Source organism: Adiantum capillus-veneris, chromosome 28 (genome assembly GCF_014529385.1).
Source record: "Adiantum capillus-veneris isolate H3 chromosome 28, ASM1452938v2, whole genome shotgun sequence".
NCBI classification, from domain to species: Eukaryota; Viridiplantae; Streptophyta; class Polypodiopsida; order Polypodiales; family Pteridaceae; genus Adiantum; species Adiantum capillus-veneris.
In genome coordinates this window covers 91,864,144-91,878,992 of record NC_140958.1, presented here as the reverse complement: position 1 = coordinate 91,878,992, position 14,849 = coordinate 91,864,144, and the positions used below count along the sequence as shown (strand labels likewise).

Genomic DNA, 14,849 nt, shown 5'->3' with positions numbered 1-14,849 from the left:
AAGTAGGTACAATAGGGATAGACTCCCCTCTAAGCTTTACATCAAGGATGTGAGTTTCGCCCCTATGTTGTAGGGTGATCTTGTTGTTGAAGACATCCAGCACTCAATGTATACGGAACATCCACGGGATTCCCAATAGGGCATCACACCCTTCCAGTGGCATGATATAGAATTTCTTTGTGTCCACATATGAATGAATATGCAAACGCCGCTTTCCAATGATAGGCATAACACACTTTGAGTGGCCAGGAGATGCCAACCCTGCCTCTGTCGTGTACCCCATCTCCATGAATCTGCATAGTAATCCACTGGGCCCTACCTGACACAATAATACCTCTTCCCACAATGGCCTGCTACCATGAGTCCGCAATAGTCATACATACCCCTCCCTGAATGCCTCCAGACCCAAAAGCAGCTGACCAAAAAGTCTCATAGTGGCCACGCGGAATCTGACCACATCGCTGAATGTGGCTCTCACAAAGATGATGCTCCTGAAGCATAAGAATATCAATCATACCACCCACAAGGTATCTCTGAAGCTTCTGGCAAAAGCGGCCCCTTTGGCGCTGAAAGTGGGGCCCACCTAAACCCTGTACATTCCATGAGACAATCCTCATGGGATCAATGAGAAAATACTGATGCCACAATAGTAGCCAATCTCGCTATCTCTAGGCCGGTTTGGATGGGGAGTAATCCATATCCAAGCGACCTACACACTGCCAAAGCTGTGATACCAATGTAAGGTGCAGCGGAAGTGAATGTTGAACTTTGCTCAAGATGAGTGCTCCGAACTGTGCTCAAGGGTTCCTTTTACTTCCGAAAGGGAGAGCCTTCCGTTCCTTTAATGAGAGTGCCATGGACACCATAGTTACTCGGAACGGGAAATCGGAACGGGGAACGGGGAACGGGGAACGGCAACATGCATGAAATGCCATTCCCTGTTTCGGAGACTCACGTTTGAAACACGGAACGGGGACCCGGAACGGGAAATCGGGATGGGAACGGGGAACGGGGACCTGAAAATGGCCATTCCTTGTTACTATGATGGACACAAACAAAGTGGTGAACACTGTGAATGAAGGTGCATGAGATTGAGAGATAGAGAGAGAAGAATACGACACCAGAATGTTGTCAAAACCCTCCTCCGAAGGCCCCACTCTCTATGGCGAGAGCGGTTTACTATTGATTGCACAAAACTCTACAATGCTTTGGAGTTGCCGACGATGTCGACGAGGATGAGGACGACGATGATGACGAGACAGGCTGAAATCTGAAAACGCTAATGGCTGAAATCTGCAATCTTTATCTGCTGAATTCTGACTCTATGTTGATGATGACGATTCAACGACGACGCGCTGCAAACGCAGATGCTGAAATCTGCATTTTCCGGGCTGAAACTGCAAATGCTCATTGATCTGACCGTGCGGCGAGGATCTGTTGCGGAAGGTGAGGTGTGCGAGGTTCGGTACTTCTTCTGCGTTGTCTAGGTGCTGAAAACTGAAAACGCTGAGGCTATGGCTGATCTGACATCGTGGATCTGCAAAACGGGGAGGTTGATCTGCAAATCCAAACGCTGGGCTGAACTGGAGCTTGATGCAAAAAGGCTAGGCTACTTGCTGGAGACTGCTACTGCCGAGGCAGATCTGCCATGCAAAAACGCCAGGCTTGTTGTTGCAAAAACGCTAGGTTTGCTGATGGGGGGAATCTTGCTGAGAAGGTGCTTGTTGAACTCTTGTTCCTGCTGCCTCTTCTTTCAGAAATGCTAGTGCTAGGGTTTCTTATATACTTGCTGTTCTAAATTGTCCTACCCAGTTCCCAACAAAAGTCACTTGAAAATAATAAGTGAAAAATGGCAAAAATAGGGAAATTAGGTTTTCTGCAATGTAAAATGCTCCTGATGGAATTTGATTGTAATGCTGATGATCATGCTAGTGACAACCAGAGGATATGCATCTACTCTAAGTGTTTGGGCATGCACAGTTTGCGAACAGACTCACAAAGGTTCCAGAACACTTCCTAGGCTAGACTGACTGAACTGGACTGAACCCTTGTCATAAAGTAGCTTGTCCACGTACACATAGGGTGAGATGTGCACGTGATAGGGGATAACATAATCCCTTTGGATAACATAATCTATCGGTTGATGAGTCAAAGCTCTCGAACTAAGGATGTCTCGAAAGCAAATCTTTCAACTCATTGACGAGAAATCGTAAATACTTGTCCAAATCCATTGCTTCTAGTTGTTTGACGATGTAGGATTGATTTGCTTGTTCAAAAAAGCAAACTGTTGACGCTTTGATACCATGGTAACTAGAGGGCACCTATCGATAAGAAGACTAACATCGGATGGGTTCCCAAACCCCCCTCGAAGGGGCCCCCTCTTTATCGCTAGAGAGGTGTTTGCTTTAGATTGCACAAATGTTGATACAATGGTCCTAGACGCTGAGATGTTGGGATCTTGCGGTAGATGCTTGGATATGCGAGGCTAAGGGCTTAAAATACAAAACGCTAAGGAATTGGATCTAGATCTCCAACTGCGACAAAGCTAGAGGCAATGCCGATGTCGAGGGTGCTGATGATGCAATACTGAATGAGTAAAATCAAGCTAAGGGGTCAAACATTGGGAAGGGCTAGCACAAAGGAGCTAAGACATTGCATATGTCTAGAACTAGACAATGTGCTCTATAAGAGGTGGTCTCCTTGAAAACACTGGCTGATCTAATGTGCTTTGCTTAAAATGGTTTTTAGAAACAGTCCAAAGAAATCAATGATTTTCAGATACTTAGCCAGACATGTACGTTGTCAATGAATATGTTATGTTCTTTGCAGTCCTAGCACTAAGTTTTGCATGCTTGTGTTTTCTGTTCTAAATCTTACATGTATGTTTGAAATATGTAGTCTTTGTTAGCAAGTGGTAGTACACTCAATGGATGCTTTTTCTATCGTGCTGAACCACCAGGAGAGACAGTTGATACAGGCTCTCCAGGCAGCAGAAAAGGGTGATGTGTACTATTTTTCTGGAAGTTTTGAATGATGAATCGTTTGCATATTGTCAAAGGTGCTTTACAGGTATGCTTTGGTACAAGGTGGCTTTTGTGGAACGCAATCTGCTACAACGCTACCAGTTGAATCAGAAATGGCGAATGCAAAGGGCACTGTGTCTTTGATTATGGTAAGCTTTCATACTTCAATTATCATAGCAGGTCTTTTTTTGGAAATTGTCAAGTCTCATTCTTTTCGTTCTTGCGCATATAGTTCAGAAAGCCTCAGCATATGACTGTTTCAAGAAACTGGACATTGCAATTTCTTTCTAACTTGTTGCTTTCTCTCTAATGTACAAAACCTAATCCAAACTTGTATAAGCTCTCAAACTTTTCATCAGCAGAAGCTTGGCATGAATACCCTTCCGAGATTACAATTCACTTCTTAATTGTCTGGAAGTTATTTTGTATCAACTCCAAATCATGTGATGCCTATGGGCCTATGTAATGCCTACGGGTTTTTAATTTGTTTACGTAATACAAGAGGGTCAAAGCCCTCCTCTTTTTTTTGTTTTTTTGAGAGAGAGAGAGAGAGAGAGAGAGAGAGAGAGAGAGAGAGAGAGAGAGAGAGAGAGAGAGAGAGAGAGAGAGAGAGAGCATCTCCTTCAGATGATTGCTGCTCATTTTGGCACAGTAGTTCGAGGATCCTGCATCTTCTCCTCTGGTCCACCTCGCATTCAGGTCCTGGTGTTTGGGGATACTTCATTACCAGATACAGTTACTGTGGCTGTGCGCGATCGAGACTACTCTTGCCGAATGGTAGTCACTGGTCGCCAAGGGCAGTGCTTACGTTGTCACGAGATGGGACACTTGGCACGAGATTGCCCCACCCTGCCCCGCCATCGGCGACAACAACAGCCAGCTCCTGGCACTCATGCTCAGTCACGTGGTCAGCGTCAACAACCGGTTCCTCCTACTACTACTCGAGCACCTCGACAGCCTGCAGGTGCTCCTCGAGCTTCGACCCCCCATGTCCCTCCCTCCGCTTCAGTTCCTACTGAGAATGCATGGCAGACAGTGGGTCGTAACCATTCATTCCGTCCTCGTCAGCAACCTACACCGCATGCAGCCCCCACTGTTACCTCTCCTACTCCCTCTCAAGTTTCCACCACCCCATTACCCCCTGCTTCTCCTCGCCATTCTTCCTCTTCAGCACATGATCACTTACCTCTGCTACCAGCTCCTCCTTCTCTTGACGTTCTCCCGCCCGCTCCTTCTCCTCTGCCCGAGATCCCTATTCCCATGTAAATGGATCATTCCCCGCTATTACCTCTCCCTTTTCCTCCTCTCCCTCTCGCCCTTGCTCCCCCCCCTCCACCTTTTGGTCCTCCCCCTCCTTCAGCCGCTCATACTTACGTCCCTCGCAGTTTTCTCAGCTCCTGTCCTCTTTCCTGGGGCACTCATCGGGCTGAAATGTGTGGTGACTCAGAAGGACCACTGCGGGTACAACTCTACCTTATGCATCACAAGCCAGGTTGTGTTCCCTCTTTAATAGGCAGTCGCTCTCAGCCCACCCATTCCTTTTTCCTTCCATTCCTCGCAGCTCAAGAATGGTCTGAGGATCAGGTTCTACATTTTGTGCATGCTCAATCTATGGCTCAACTTCATTCATGGTTGTCTACTTCCGCTCCAGATGTACTGTCTCCACACTTCCCTTCCTGTATTGGTGCTATGGAATGGAGTGATGTTTATGCTTGCTATTCATTGCCTATGGTCATTCATGTATCCTCAGATGTGGTGCTTCCTATGTCTATGCGCATTTGGGGTGTCAAAGCTGCAGCATCAGTAATGCAATGTAAACAAGTTGAGGTCCGCAGTTGGTGCAATGAGACGCCATATTTTAGAGAAGGCTTGCGGGTTGCTTTCCTACCGCCCGAAGCTCACCCCTTGGATGGCCCAGCTGCCTCCAAGAAGATGCGCAGTTAGTCAGATGCTTTACCAATTCTTTCATGCAGACTATGGATTTACATGTAGTTTCTTGGAATGCTAATGGTTTACAGACTTCTCGGGTAAGAGGTTCCCGCAAGCTTTTACTTCGCAGAGATTTACACGCTCATGTAGTAGGCACTGTGGATATATTACTAGTACAGGAGCATAAGATTACCACCCCCTTTGGTAATCTCATGCCCTCCGACGCTCACACTTTTTGGGAGCCTGCTCTAGGCATTCATGGACAGAGTTGCGGTGTATGCATTTCAGTGGGGCCACGCTACTTGGCCTCAGTTCAGCAGCATGGCACCCTTGTCGCTGGCAGAGCAATCTATGTGTCTCTTCGGATTTAGGACTCTATCATTGGTTTTATGTCAGTCTACGCACCCACTACTCCTCGGGAGAGGGCTACCTTTTGGGCCTCTTTGGCTACTGTTCTACCTGCTGTAGACTCTTGGGTTGTAGGAGGCGACTTCAACAATGTCAAAAGCGACTTTGATTGGCGATCCATCACTCCTCCTGTTCTATCATCCATCTCTCCCGATGAGCAGTCAGATTGGGATCGATTTCTTCTAGCTATTCAAGGTGTTGATGCATGGCACATACCCTCTTTTGGTCATCACCCTGCTACACTTCATTACTCGTGGGGGTTTCAGAGACAGCAGGGGAGATTATTAGAGCGACTTGATCGTTTTTACATTGGCCCTTGGGCAGCAGCTCTAGGTGGATTTACTACTATTTGGAGAGGGACCAGCCTCTCAGATCACTTACCCATCTCATTGTTTATCTCCTTCACTAGATCCTCTGCACAGAGACGGGGCTGCCGCATACCTGACAGTGTTCTCACCACTGAAGTTTTGCAGCAATAGATTCATGACTTATGGTCCACGGGTGCTTCTTATTGTGGTCCCCCTGGAGAGTTCCTTGCTCATTGCATTACTCAGTCTAGTATTTACTGCCGTGATCAGATTGCTATTACTCATCGACAGTTGAGAGTACGTGAGTCTGATCTTCACATTCCTCTTGGTTCCACACAATGCTTGCTTGAGGAGTGGCCTTAGGATGCTTATCTCGCTGCTAGACAGACAGAGCTCACAGAGGAAATTCGTCGCGTACAGGAGGCTAGGTCTGAGTTCACTCATCATGCTTCAGTATCTCATTGGATAGCTAAAGCTGATCGAATGAATAAAGCCTTCTTCGCTGCGCATAAAGAGCGCCCTCTTGGCACCACCCTTCGGACTTTGTGCGATGCTCAGGGGACACTTCATATGCATCCTGATATTATTCTTGATATGTCTGCAGATTATTTTGAGGCATTGTTCACTGTTGATGTATGCACTACTGAGGTTTTACTTGCCCGTGAGCAGATCTGGCATCACACTCGACGCCGTTGTACAGATACTATGGCCGAGATCTTGTTGGCACCCTTCACACTTGCAGAGCTTCATGCTACTATCGAGAGTCTAGATCCATCCTCCTGCCCAGGAGAGGATGGCCTCACTAGAGCTTTCTTTTTGACTTATTGGGATGCATTGCATATACCACTGCTTCGCGGTTGTCAGGACATCTTTGCATCAGGATATATGTATCTGGATCTTTGCTCAGGTCTCATATCTCTTATTCCGAAAGGGGGTGACACAACTCAGCTCCGCCAGTGGAGACCTATTACCCTACTCCCTTTGGTCTATAAGATATTAGCGTTACTGATCAGCCATCGCTTGCGACCGTTCTTACCAGATATTATTCATACTTCTCAGACAGGCTTTGTCATGGATCGATGCATATTGGATAATATCTTCACTTTTTATGAGGCAGTAGAGTGGGCCAGATCATCTTCTGAACCTCTCGTTTTTTCATTCTTGACTTTGAGAAAGCATACGACCGTGTTGAGTGGGACTTTCTCGAAGGATCATTAGCCAGGATGGGTTTCCCCTCGCGATGGATCGCAGGCATTTCCGCTCTCTTCAGGACTGCCAACAATGCTATTACTATTGGTGGTCGTGTTAGTCGCAGTTTTGAGCTCTCTCGATCTGTTCGAGAGGGATGTCCTTTAGCAGCATATCTGTATCTGTTTGTTGGAGAGACTATGTCAGATTTTCTTCGTGCTCAGAGTCATGCATTTCGTGGCTTGACCATGCCAGTACATTCGGCTCCGGACCTTATCGATCAGGAGTTCGCTGATGACACTATGCTGATGTTGCACTATTTGCTAGCAGCTCTTGATGCCATGCGGGAGGCCTTGACGGTTTTTTGCATTGCCAGTGGTGCACGTATTAACTGCCATAAATCCTATGGGTTACTGGTTGGCAGTGATGACATACCTACTTGGGGGGTAGCTGATGGTTTCACATGGCTGCAGCCGGGTCAGACATGCAGATATCTGGGCTTTCAGGTTGGATTTGACGTTTCCTCACAGCAGCAGTTTGCACCCGTTCTACAGTCTATTCACAGGAAGCTATGTCATTGGTCTTCACGTCATCTGTCGTTGGCTGGCCGTGCATTGGTTGTCAACCAGGTCATTCTGGCTACAGTATGGTACATGGCCTCTTGTTGGATGCTACATTCTGGAGTGATAGCTCAGCTCCGTAGACTAGTGCATAACTTTTTATGGAGTAGCACAGATGGGACTACTGATACTCGTGCTCGAGTTCGCTGGTCCACGATTATTCGAACTCGGTCAGAGGGCGGCCTTGGCATTATTGATCCAGAATTACAGAGTCGCGCCCTTCTTACCAAGCTTATTGTTCGAGGTCTTTTTCCCGGCCAAGAACCTTGGAAGATGCTTCTTCAGGCCGCTATTTGCACAGCAACTCCACGCCTCGGCACTAGAGATGGTCATACTTGGCGTACAGGGTATCGTTTTCTCTTTACGGATGCCCCCTTGTCCACCAGCACTCTCTCACCCTTCATCCGATCACTCCTTCAGATTTGGGTTTCCATGCGACGAGCTCTCATACGCTCACCTCCCTCATGTCGTGAGGAGATTGAGCGCCAGCCTCTCATTTGGAATGATGCAGTTCTTGATTCTTCGGTTAACCCACCCCGTCAGCTTGGAGAGAGGACTCACATTGATTGGGCTGCTTGGGACACTGGCCCTGCTGCCTCTATGCAGTTGTTTCATGAGACGCGTATGCTGGATGCAGATTTTGTAGTAGAACATTATGACATTGGTCGCGGGGTGACAGGCAGACTTCTTGAGATTGACTCTGCCATTCCTTCACAGTGGGACGCAGTCATGCGAGGCACGGTTCAGATGCCTCCACATAGTGGCTGGGAAGGTCTCTTTGCTCAAAGCACTCTCTTATTAGTTTGTTTAGACACCATGCTGTTCACAGTCGATTCAGACTCCTCTCAGGGGATTCATGCTAGATTGACATTTGCTACCACCTCTCAGTACCTTGTCTACCCCGGCGCTCGATGGGAGGCCATACGAGTAGTTGGCTCTCGCGGAAAGCGTCGTTGTGTTGACCCCCGTTTCGCACCCGCTGATGCCGCCCTTTGGAGGCTTTGGGTGTGGGAGGGTCGTGCCTTATCTCAGCTTTATTGGGACCCAGGAGAGTGGCATTGGCCTCACTCTAACCCCACTGGTGCACATGTATCATTTTTTGAGTACACTGTCAGACTTGGAAGATTAGCATTGATGAGACAGCACCCAGAGCAGCCCACTCGTATGCGTTTCTGGTTACATTCAGGTCTCTCCCATGCCTATCTACAGCAGTTTTGGTCAGCCATATGGGATTTACATGCGGCTCGTCGTATTTCTTTTTTCATGTGGATGATTGCACATGCAGGACTTCCAGTTGGGACTTGGCTAGCTACTATGGGTCATGATCTGTTATGCACTCGATGTCCTTCGCGACTACTTGAGTCACCAGCCCACTGTCTTTGGTCATGCTCCTCTTCTCATATAGTGTGGCTAACAGTTTGCTTTTTACTTAGCAGAGCAGGTGTTCAAGATGGATTTCTCACTTGGGGCTCTGTCTCATGGTTGATGCCGATGCCCGGACCGCATCTTTTCTATGAGGGCTCAGACACAGATCCAGCTCTTATGCTTACCTCGACTGGTTATCGGCGAGGAACTTTGGCTATGTTACCACACATCGCATGGCAGGGGGATCCTCAGACACGTGATGAAGTTTTTTCAGTCATCACTAGTATTACATTATGGAATATTTGGAGAGCTCGTTGTCTTCACATTCTCAGTGCGGCTCCACAGCTCCTTCAGGATATCCTTACTGCCATTTGGCTGGACATCATTCACACCCTGATTTGGCAGTGGGATTCTTCCTCAGGTACATCTAGAGCAGCCGAGGCTCGACGATTTGCCTTTCTTCGGCGTTGGGCCCGAGCTCCACTCTTTTTCACACTTCCAGGTGGTCAGATTATATGGCATTATGCCCCCCCTCAGTGGTTTCTACTCCACTCATCACACAGACCACCATGAGATTGTACTAGCCTATTTGTCACTATAGTGGCTCTCACCCTTACATTCAGTTTGTACACCCCACGTGACAGGCTATTTTGGCATCCGTTGGGGATCGTATTGTACTCAGTAATATATAGCCCTGATTTTTCCAAAAAAAAAAAAAAAAAAAGAGAGAGAGAGAGAGAGATGAAATGTTATATTGACGTCTTCTAAAGGCCATTCTGACCTATGAGACCAGAGAGTAACATCATGGTGAATCTGATACAAGGTCTGAATAAAAAGAAAGAAAGAAACTAACTAAACAGAGACATTACTAAAGCTGTAAAGGTGGGTAGCAAGAGCCTGAGAGGTACATATACAAAAAGTGGGTGTGTATCTCAGAGAACAGATACGAAATGGTGGATATGTGTATCAAAAACCAGAGTTGCACTACCCATCTCAGTAAGAAATCTGCCATACTCTGTTTGCTCTCTGTTATGTGAGACTTTGGCCAGACCCATGTGAGTAGTATCAAGCTCTCTCAACATCTCCGAAGAGGTGTTATAGAAGACTGACAGGCACTGCGCTATCCTGGCATTGAAATTTGAATCTCCCAAAATCATGATATCACCATCTCTGGAAAATTCCCATATATCCTCATCCAAAATAGTAAATAATGATTTCCCTTTGGGCGCCGCATTTTGTAGGTTAAAGAGTGAAGAGCGTCATAGCCCTGTTGATTGATGTGAGGGATGGGTGGGAGGTTGTCTCTTTCTCGGAATTCTGATGCAGAGTGGATGTGCGGTTGTGGTGCTTTGTTTGCTGCTGTGCCCCTCTTGGTCTTGGAGATCCGTAGTTTGTTATTGGAGACTCTTTGGTGGAGTTTTTGGCCTCCTTGTTGCAAGTCTGGATGGCCTGTTTCTTCTTCAGCTCTCTTTCGCAGTCCTCCTTCACCTCCTTGTCCCTTGCCCCTTCGATGTATCACCAATCTTTTGTAACTCTGTGGCACTAGTAGGTTCTCCCCATGGTTTATGGTTATTGTTGTATTTTTTACTGTCAATTTCGTTTTTACCATGTGATGCCTATAGGCATATGTAATGCCTAAGGGCTTGTAATTTATTTACGCAGTACAAAAGGATCAAAACCTTCCTTTGTGTGTGAGAGAGAGAGAGAGAGAGAGAGAGAGAGAGAGAGAGAGAGAGAGAGTGTTTGCTAGAGAGAGAGAGCCCTGCGTGTACCTCTGCTCCTTTAGGCTTTGCCCCTGGGCGCTTGTGCCTACGAGTACCTAGCGCCGACAGCTCTTCCAACTGCCTCTGCTGTATCTCGCTTGCTGTTGCAGATCTTGCCAGCACAGTTGGGCAGCGTGCAGACTCTGGAGGTGTTGTGCTCGCAGTGAAGTGTCCTGCCTGCAGTCTCTGGCTGTCCTGTGCACGTGCGTGTGGGTGAAGTAAGTGTGTCCGCAGCCAGTCCTCACTGGCTGTTGTACTGCTTTTGCCCCCTGCCACTGTGTGTGTCTTAGGGTGTGAGTAGAGTCTCCGTCCACTGCTGCTACTCTGTTTCAGAGAGTGTGTGTGTGTGTGTGTTGGGGGGGGGGGAAAGTTTTCGAGCAGCAGGGTTCTTGTACAGCCAGCCTGTGTGTGTGTGTGTGTGTCTCTGTGTCTATAGCAGTCAAATTTCAAAACCCCAAAAAAGAGTGTGTGTGTGTGTGTGTGTGTGTGTGTGTGAGCTTCGCATGGATTCGGCTGAGCAGTGTATATACAAGTGCCGGAAAGCCATGGAATCTTCGGATATGGATGCTTTAAGCCTTATCAAAGAATGTTTGCATGAGGACTTCGAGGATGCGCGTCAAGCCTGGGAAGGATCCGCTCTCGACATGGAAGTGCGCATCCCTATACAGGAGCTTATGGATCCTGTTGCTCAATATGCACTTAACGCGGTGATTCTTTTTTCCTCTGGTAGAATGCCTATGGCTCAGGATGTAGGCCAATGGGTTGATTTCCTACTCAAACGGCAAGCAGTTTGAGGGGTTTACTTTGGCGCGTGGGGTTCTATGAAGTCTTGCTGGCCGACATGGATGCTCGGGATGCTTTGCTTGAAATGTCTCCTCTTTTCTTCAATATGCAGATGACTCATGTACTGCCCTGGGCTCTCATCAAGGACTATCAGAGTTTCATTCGTCACAAGTGTCCCGTCTGGGTTGAGGTGGTCGACTTTCCTCGCACTTGGCGTCACTTTCTTCCTTTGTTGGTTGCTCAGTTGGGAAAAGTCATTTGCCCTCCTAAGCTGGACGCAAACACAAACCATTTTTGTATTCTGTGAGTCACGAACATCCCCACACAAGCAGGTATTCCGGCATCTTCACGTAATTATGTGTCCCCTTTGAAGAATGTTACTTAGAAAAAACTCCCTTGTAATGACAACACTTCTTTGGCTGAAGCTTGGGACAAGGTGGTCCGCTCTTACAAGGAAGTTGTTACAGGAGAAGCCTCTTCATTGCAAGGGCCTTTATTTTCAATCATCCGGGTCCAGGTCTCGACCCACCTCCCCAGGTACCTACAGTCGGGGAGGATGTGTCGATGGGCACTGGTACTTGAGTTTTCTCCCCTTTCTCCCGTATCCTCGTCCACTGTATATACCATATCAGAATGCATAGTTCTTTGAATTGCATCTCCTATAATGTGCGTGGGTTATGCAATCACGACAAGTGGCGGCTTACCTGGCACTATATACATACATGTAAAGCGGACATTGTGGTTCTTCAAGAGCATAACCAACATCAATTTGGAGGACAAACTTCTTACTTTGTGGGCTACTGGATAGCTTATGCAGGATCAACTGGCTATTCTGGAGTGCTTATACTTGTTCGACACGAACTCTTCCCGACCTTGCTTTTCAATGACCCGGCTTGGAGATGGATGGTCATCCAATGTATTGCTAATGGGGAAGTTTTTTGAATTTGGAGGATTATATGCATACACAGCTTCTGCAAATAGGGCAAGGTTGTGGAGTGCTATCTCCTCTTATTGTTGGCGTTCCAATGCATTTCTCTGTGGGGATTTTAATAATGCACCAAACCTTGCGGATAATTCTACTGGGCATTCTCACATGCTTCATATGGAACGGCAATCATGGGATCAATTTATGCTGACATGTAATGGGCTTGATTTGTGGCCCTTTTCGCATGCGACTGATCCAGGATTCACTTTTCGACATAATGCTCAATCTATGTATCGCGCTCGGCTGGATCGCTGGTAGTTTTTTCGCATGCAACAGTATGATGACTTTGTATCCGAGATGAGGATTGATTATGCTATGTGTCTCTCGGATCATTTTCCTGTATGCTTGAAACTTCGTTTTGGCTCTTTTGATGTCAATGATCGCCTACCCAAGAAGAGGCTTTTGCATTTCAATAATGCTTATCTCAAGCATGAGCCTTTTCACGCTATGATTGTGGGTATCATCCCGCCTTTGATCTCCCAGATGTATGTTGATATAGACATAGCCTGGTTCCGCTTTGTTATGCGTGTCCAATGTGTTATCCAGGATTATGGCAGGGATTAATTGTCACAATTAAGGGAACAGGTTAATCAAGCAAAGGATGCTTGTAGCAGATTAATACACTTGGCTAATCATTCTTCTCTTACTGACACTCAAATGACCGAGTTGTTTTCTGCTTGCGCTATGTTACGACACAATGATGAGAGGAAATTGGCCAAATGGCAAACTCGAGCTCGTCAAAAGGCTTTTGCAGATAAAGGATGTGCTTCTAAACAATTTTTACAGCATTTGTATCACTCTAGGCAGTCTCAAGCTATACAGAGAGTTAAATTACCGTCAGGGGAGTGGACCTCCACTTTCCGAGAGCTAGCACCAGCCCTAAACTCTCACCCTTCTTCTCCCATGACAGAAGTTTGCCAAGCACGTCACATGTTTCTATCGCATGTTACTCCCATTCTTTCGATGCGGCAGGCTCAAGACTTGGAAGCTGTTTTCACTGAGTCGGAATTGTATGCCAGCTTGCTTGATTTGTGTCGATGGAGAGCTCCTGGTTGGGATGGTCTCTCTAAGAATTTTTATTTGAAGTTTCCTCTGTTGTTCATGATGAATACAGCTTGGGAGCAGCAGGAACTGCCCTCCTCTTGGAAAGAAGGTTTGCTCAAGCTGATACCTAAGCATGCATTGTGTGAAGAATTCTCTCATTGGCGGCCTATTACACTCATGCCTGTGGTATATAAATTAATGGCAAAAATGCTGGCTAACCGACTCAAGTGCTTTCTGCATGAAGGCTTGCATCAATCTCAATACGGCTTCATTCCACGACGTCAAATTACTGATAACCTCGCGAATGTCATCATTGGTATGGAATATGCAATATATACTCGACAAGGTATCTTGGTCATGCAGGTTGACATTGAGAAGGTATACTATTCTTTGGGATTATATTGCGGATACCATGCAACACCTGGGATTTGGGCCTAGGCTATCTCGTGTCGTGTTTTTCTTGTATGCAGACAGCACTTCTGCAGGCTTGTTGGATGGATCTCTTACAGAATCTTGGCCTTTGGGACGGTCGATAAGGCAAGGCTGCCCTCTGAGTGCTTTGCTTTATGCGATCGCTACTCACCCCTTGTTTATGGATTTGGATTCCTTGACTTCCACTGGTAGGCTTCATGGCCTAACTTTACCTTCTGGACTGCAGTTTGCTGGTCAGGCCTATGCGGATGACTCTTTGTTTATGCCTCACAATCACTATGATGATGTACACCAAATTATGCATACTCTTCACTTGTTTGGATTGGCAGCAGGTCTCAAAAGTTAACTTTTGTAAATCCAAGCTATTGCCTCTGAAAGAGTGTGTGTGGCATAAGATATTGTGGCCTGGGGAGATTGTTCCTCCGCATGTTCCGGTTCACCATTTGGGTTATCCGCTAGGTTGGAATGTATCGGCTATGCAGAAACTCGATTGGGTGTTCCAACGTCTGCATTCCAAGTTAAATTATTGGAAATTGTCCATGTGGCCAATTCATGTGTGTCTCAGGATTGTCCAATGCATCCTTGTGGCTTATGTGCAGTTTTACTTGCCTTTGTTATCCTGGCCTCGATTGCGCTTGCAGTCCCTCATGTCCAACATTTTAGAGCATTTTTGGCGGACCTGGTTTAGCAAGAAGGGTCTTCGGCTTCTATCTATGGACAAGCTCTGTTCTCCCAAGCCGCTTGGAGGATTAAATATTTTGGACTTGCGACGTCATCTTTTGGCTCGGAAAGCTATACTGTTGCCAGTTTTGGTGGAGCAGCAGCAACCCTGGGCCCTCATGGTCACACATTTGTGTACGCACATTGTCACCCCATCTTTTGGTTTGGAAATCGACTTATTGGGATGTTGTTTTTGGGAAGCTTGAAGGACACATTCCTGGATGTCCCTTTACTTCTTCTCTCATTGTTGATTGGAAGGTTGTCACTTCGCATTTGGCTTG

General features: G+C 46.8%; 1 protein-coding gene across 4 annotated transcripts in view; it reads left to right on the top strand.

Moving 5' to 3' along the window:
- LOC147420880 (uncharacterized) overlaps positions 1 to 14,849 on the top strand; it is a 77,246-nt gene that overhangs the window by 49,416 nt on the left and 12,981 nt on the right. For 2 of the 4 annotated variants that reach the window (XM_086505125.1, XM_086505124.1), the window contains 2 exons: positions 2,899 to 2,999; positions 3,070 to 3,172. In XM_086505125.1, coding sequence (XP_086361251.1) covers positions 2,899 to 2,999; positions 3,070 to 3,172 — 204 coding nt within the window. Of the gene's footprint in view, positions 1 to 2,898; positions 3,000 to 3,058; positions 3,173 to 14,849 lie in introns of all 4 variants that reach the window. The other 2 variants (XM_086505127.1, XM_086505126.1) reach the window with 2 other exon arrangements.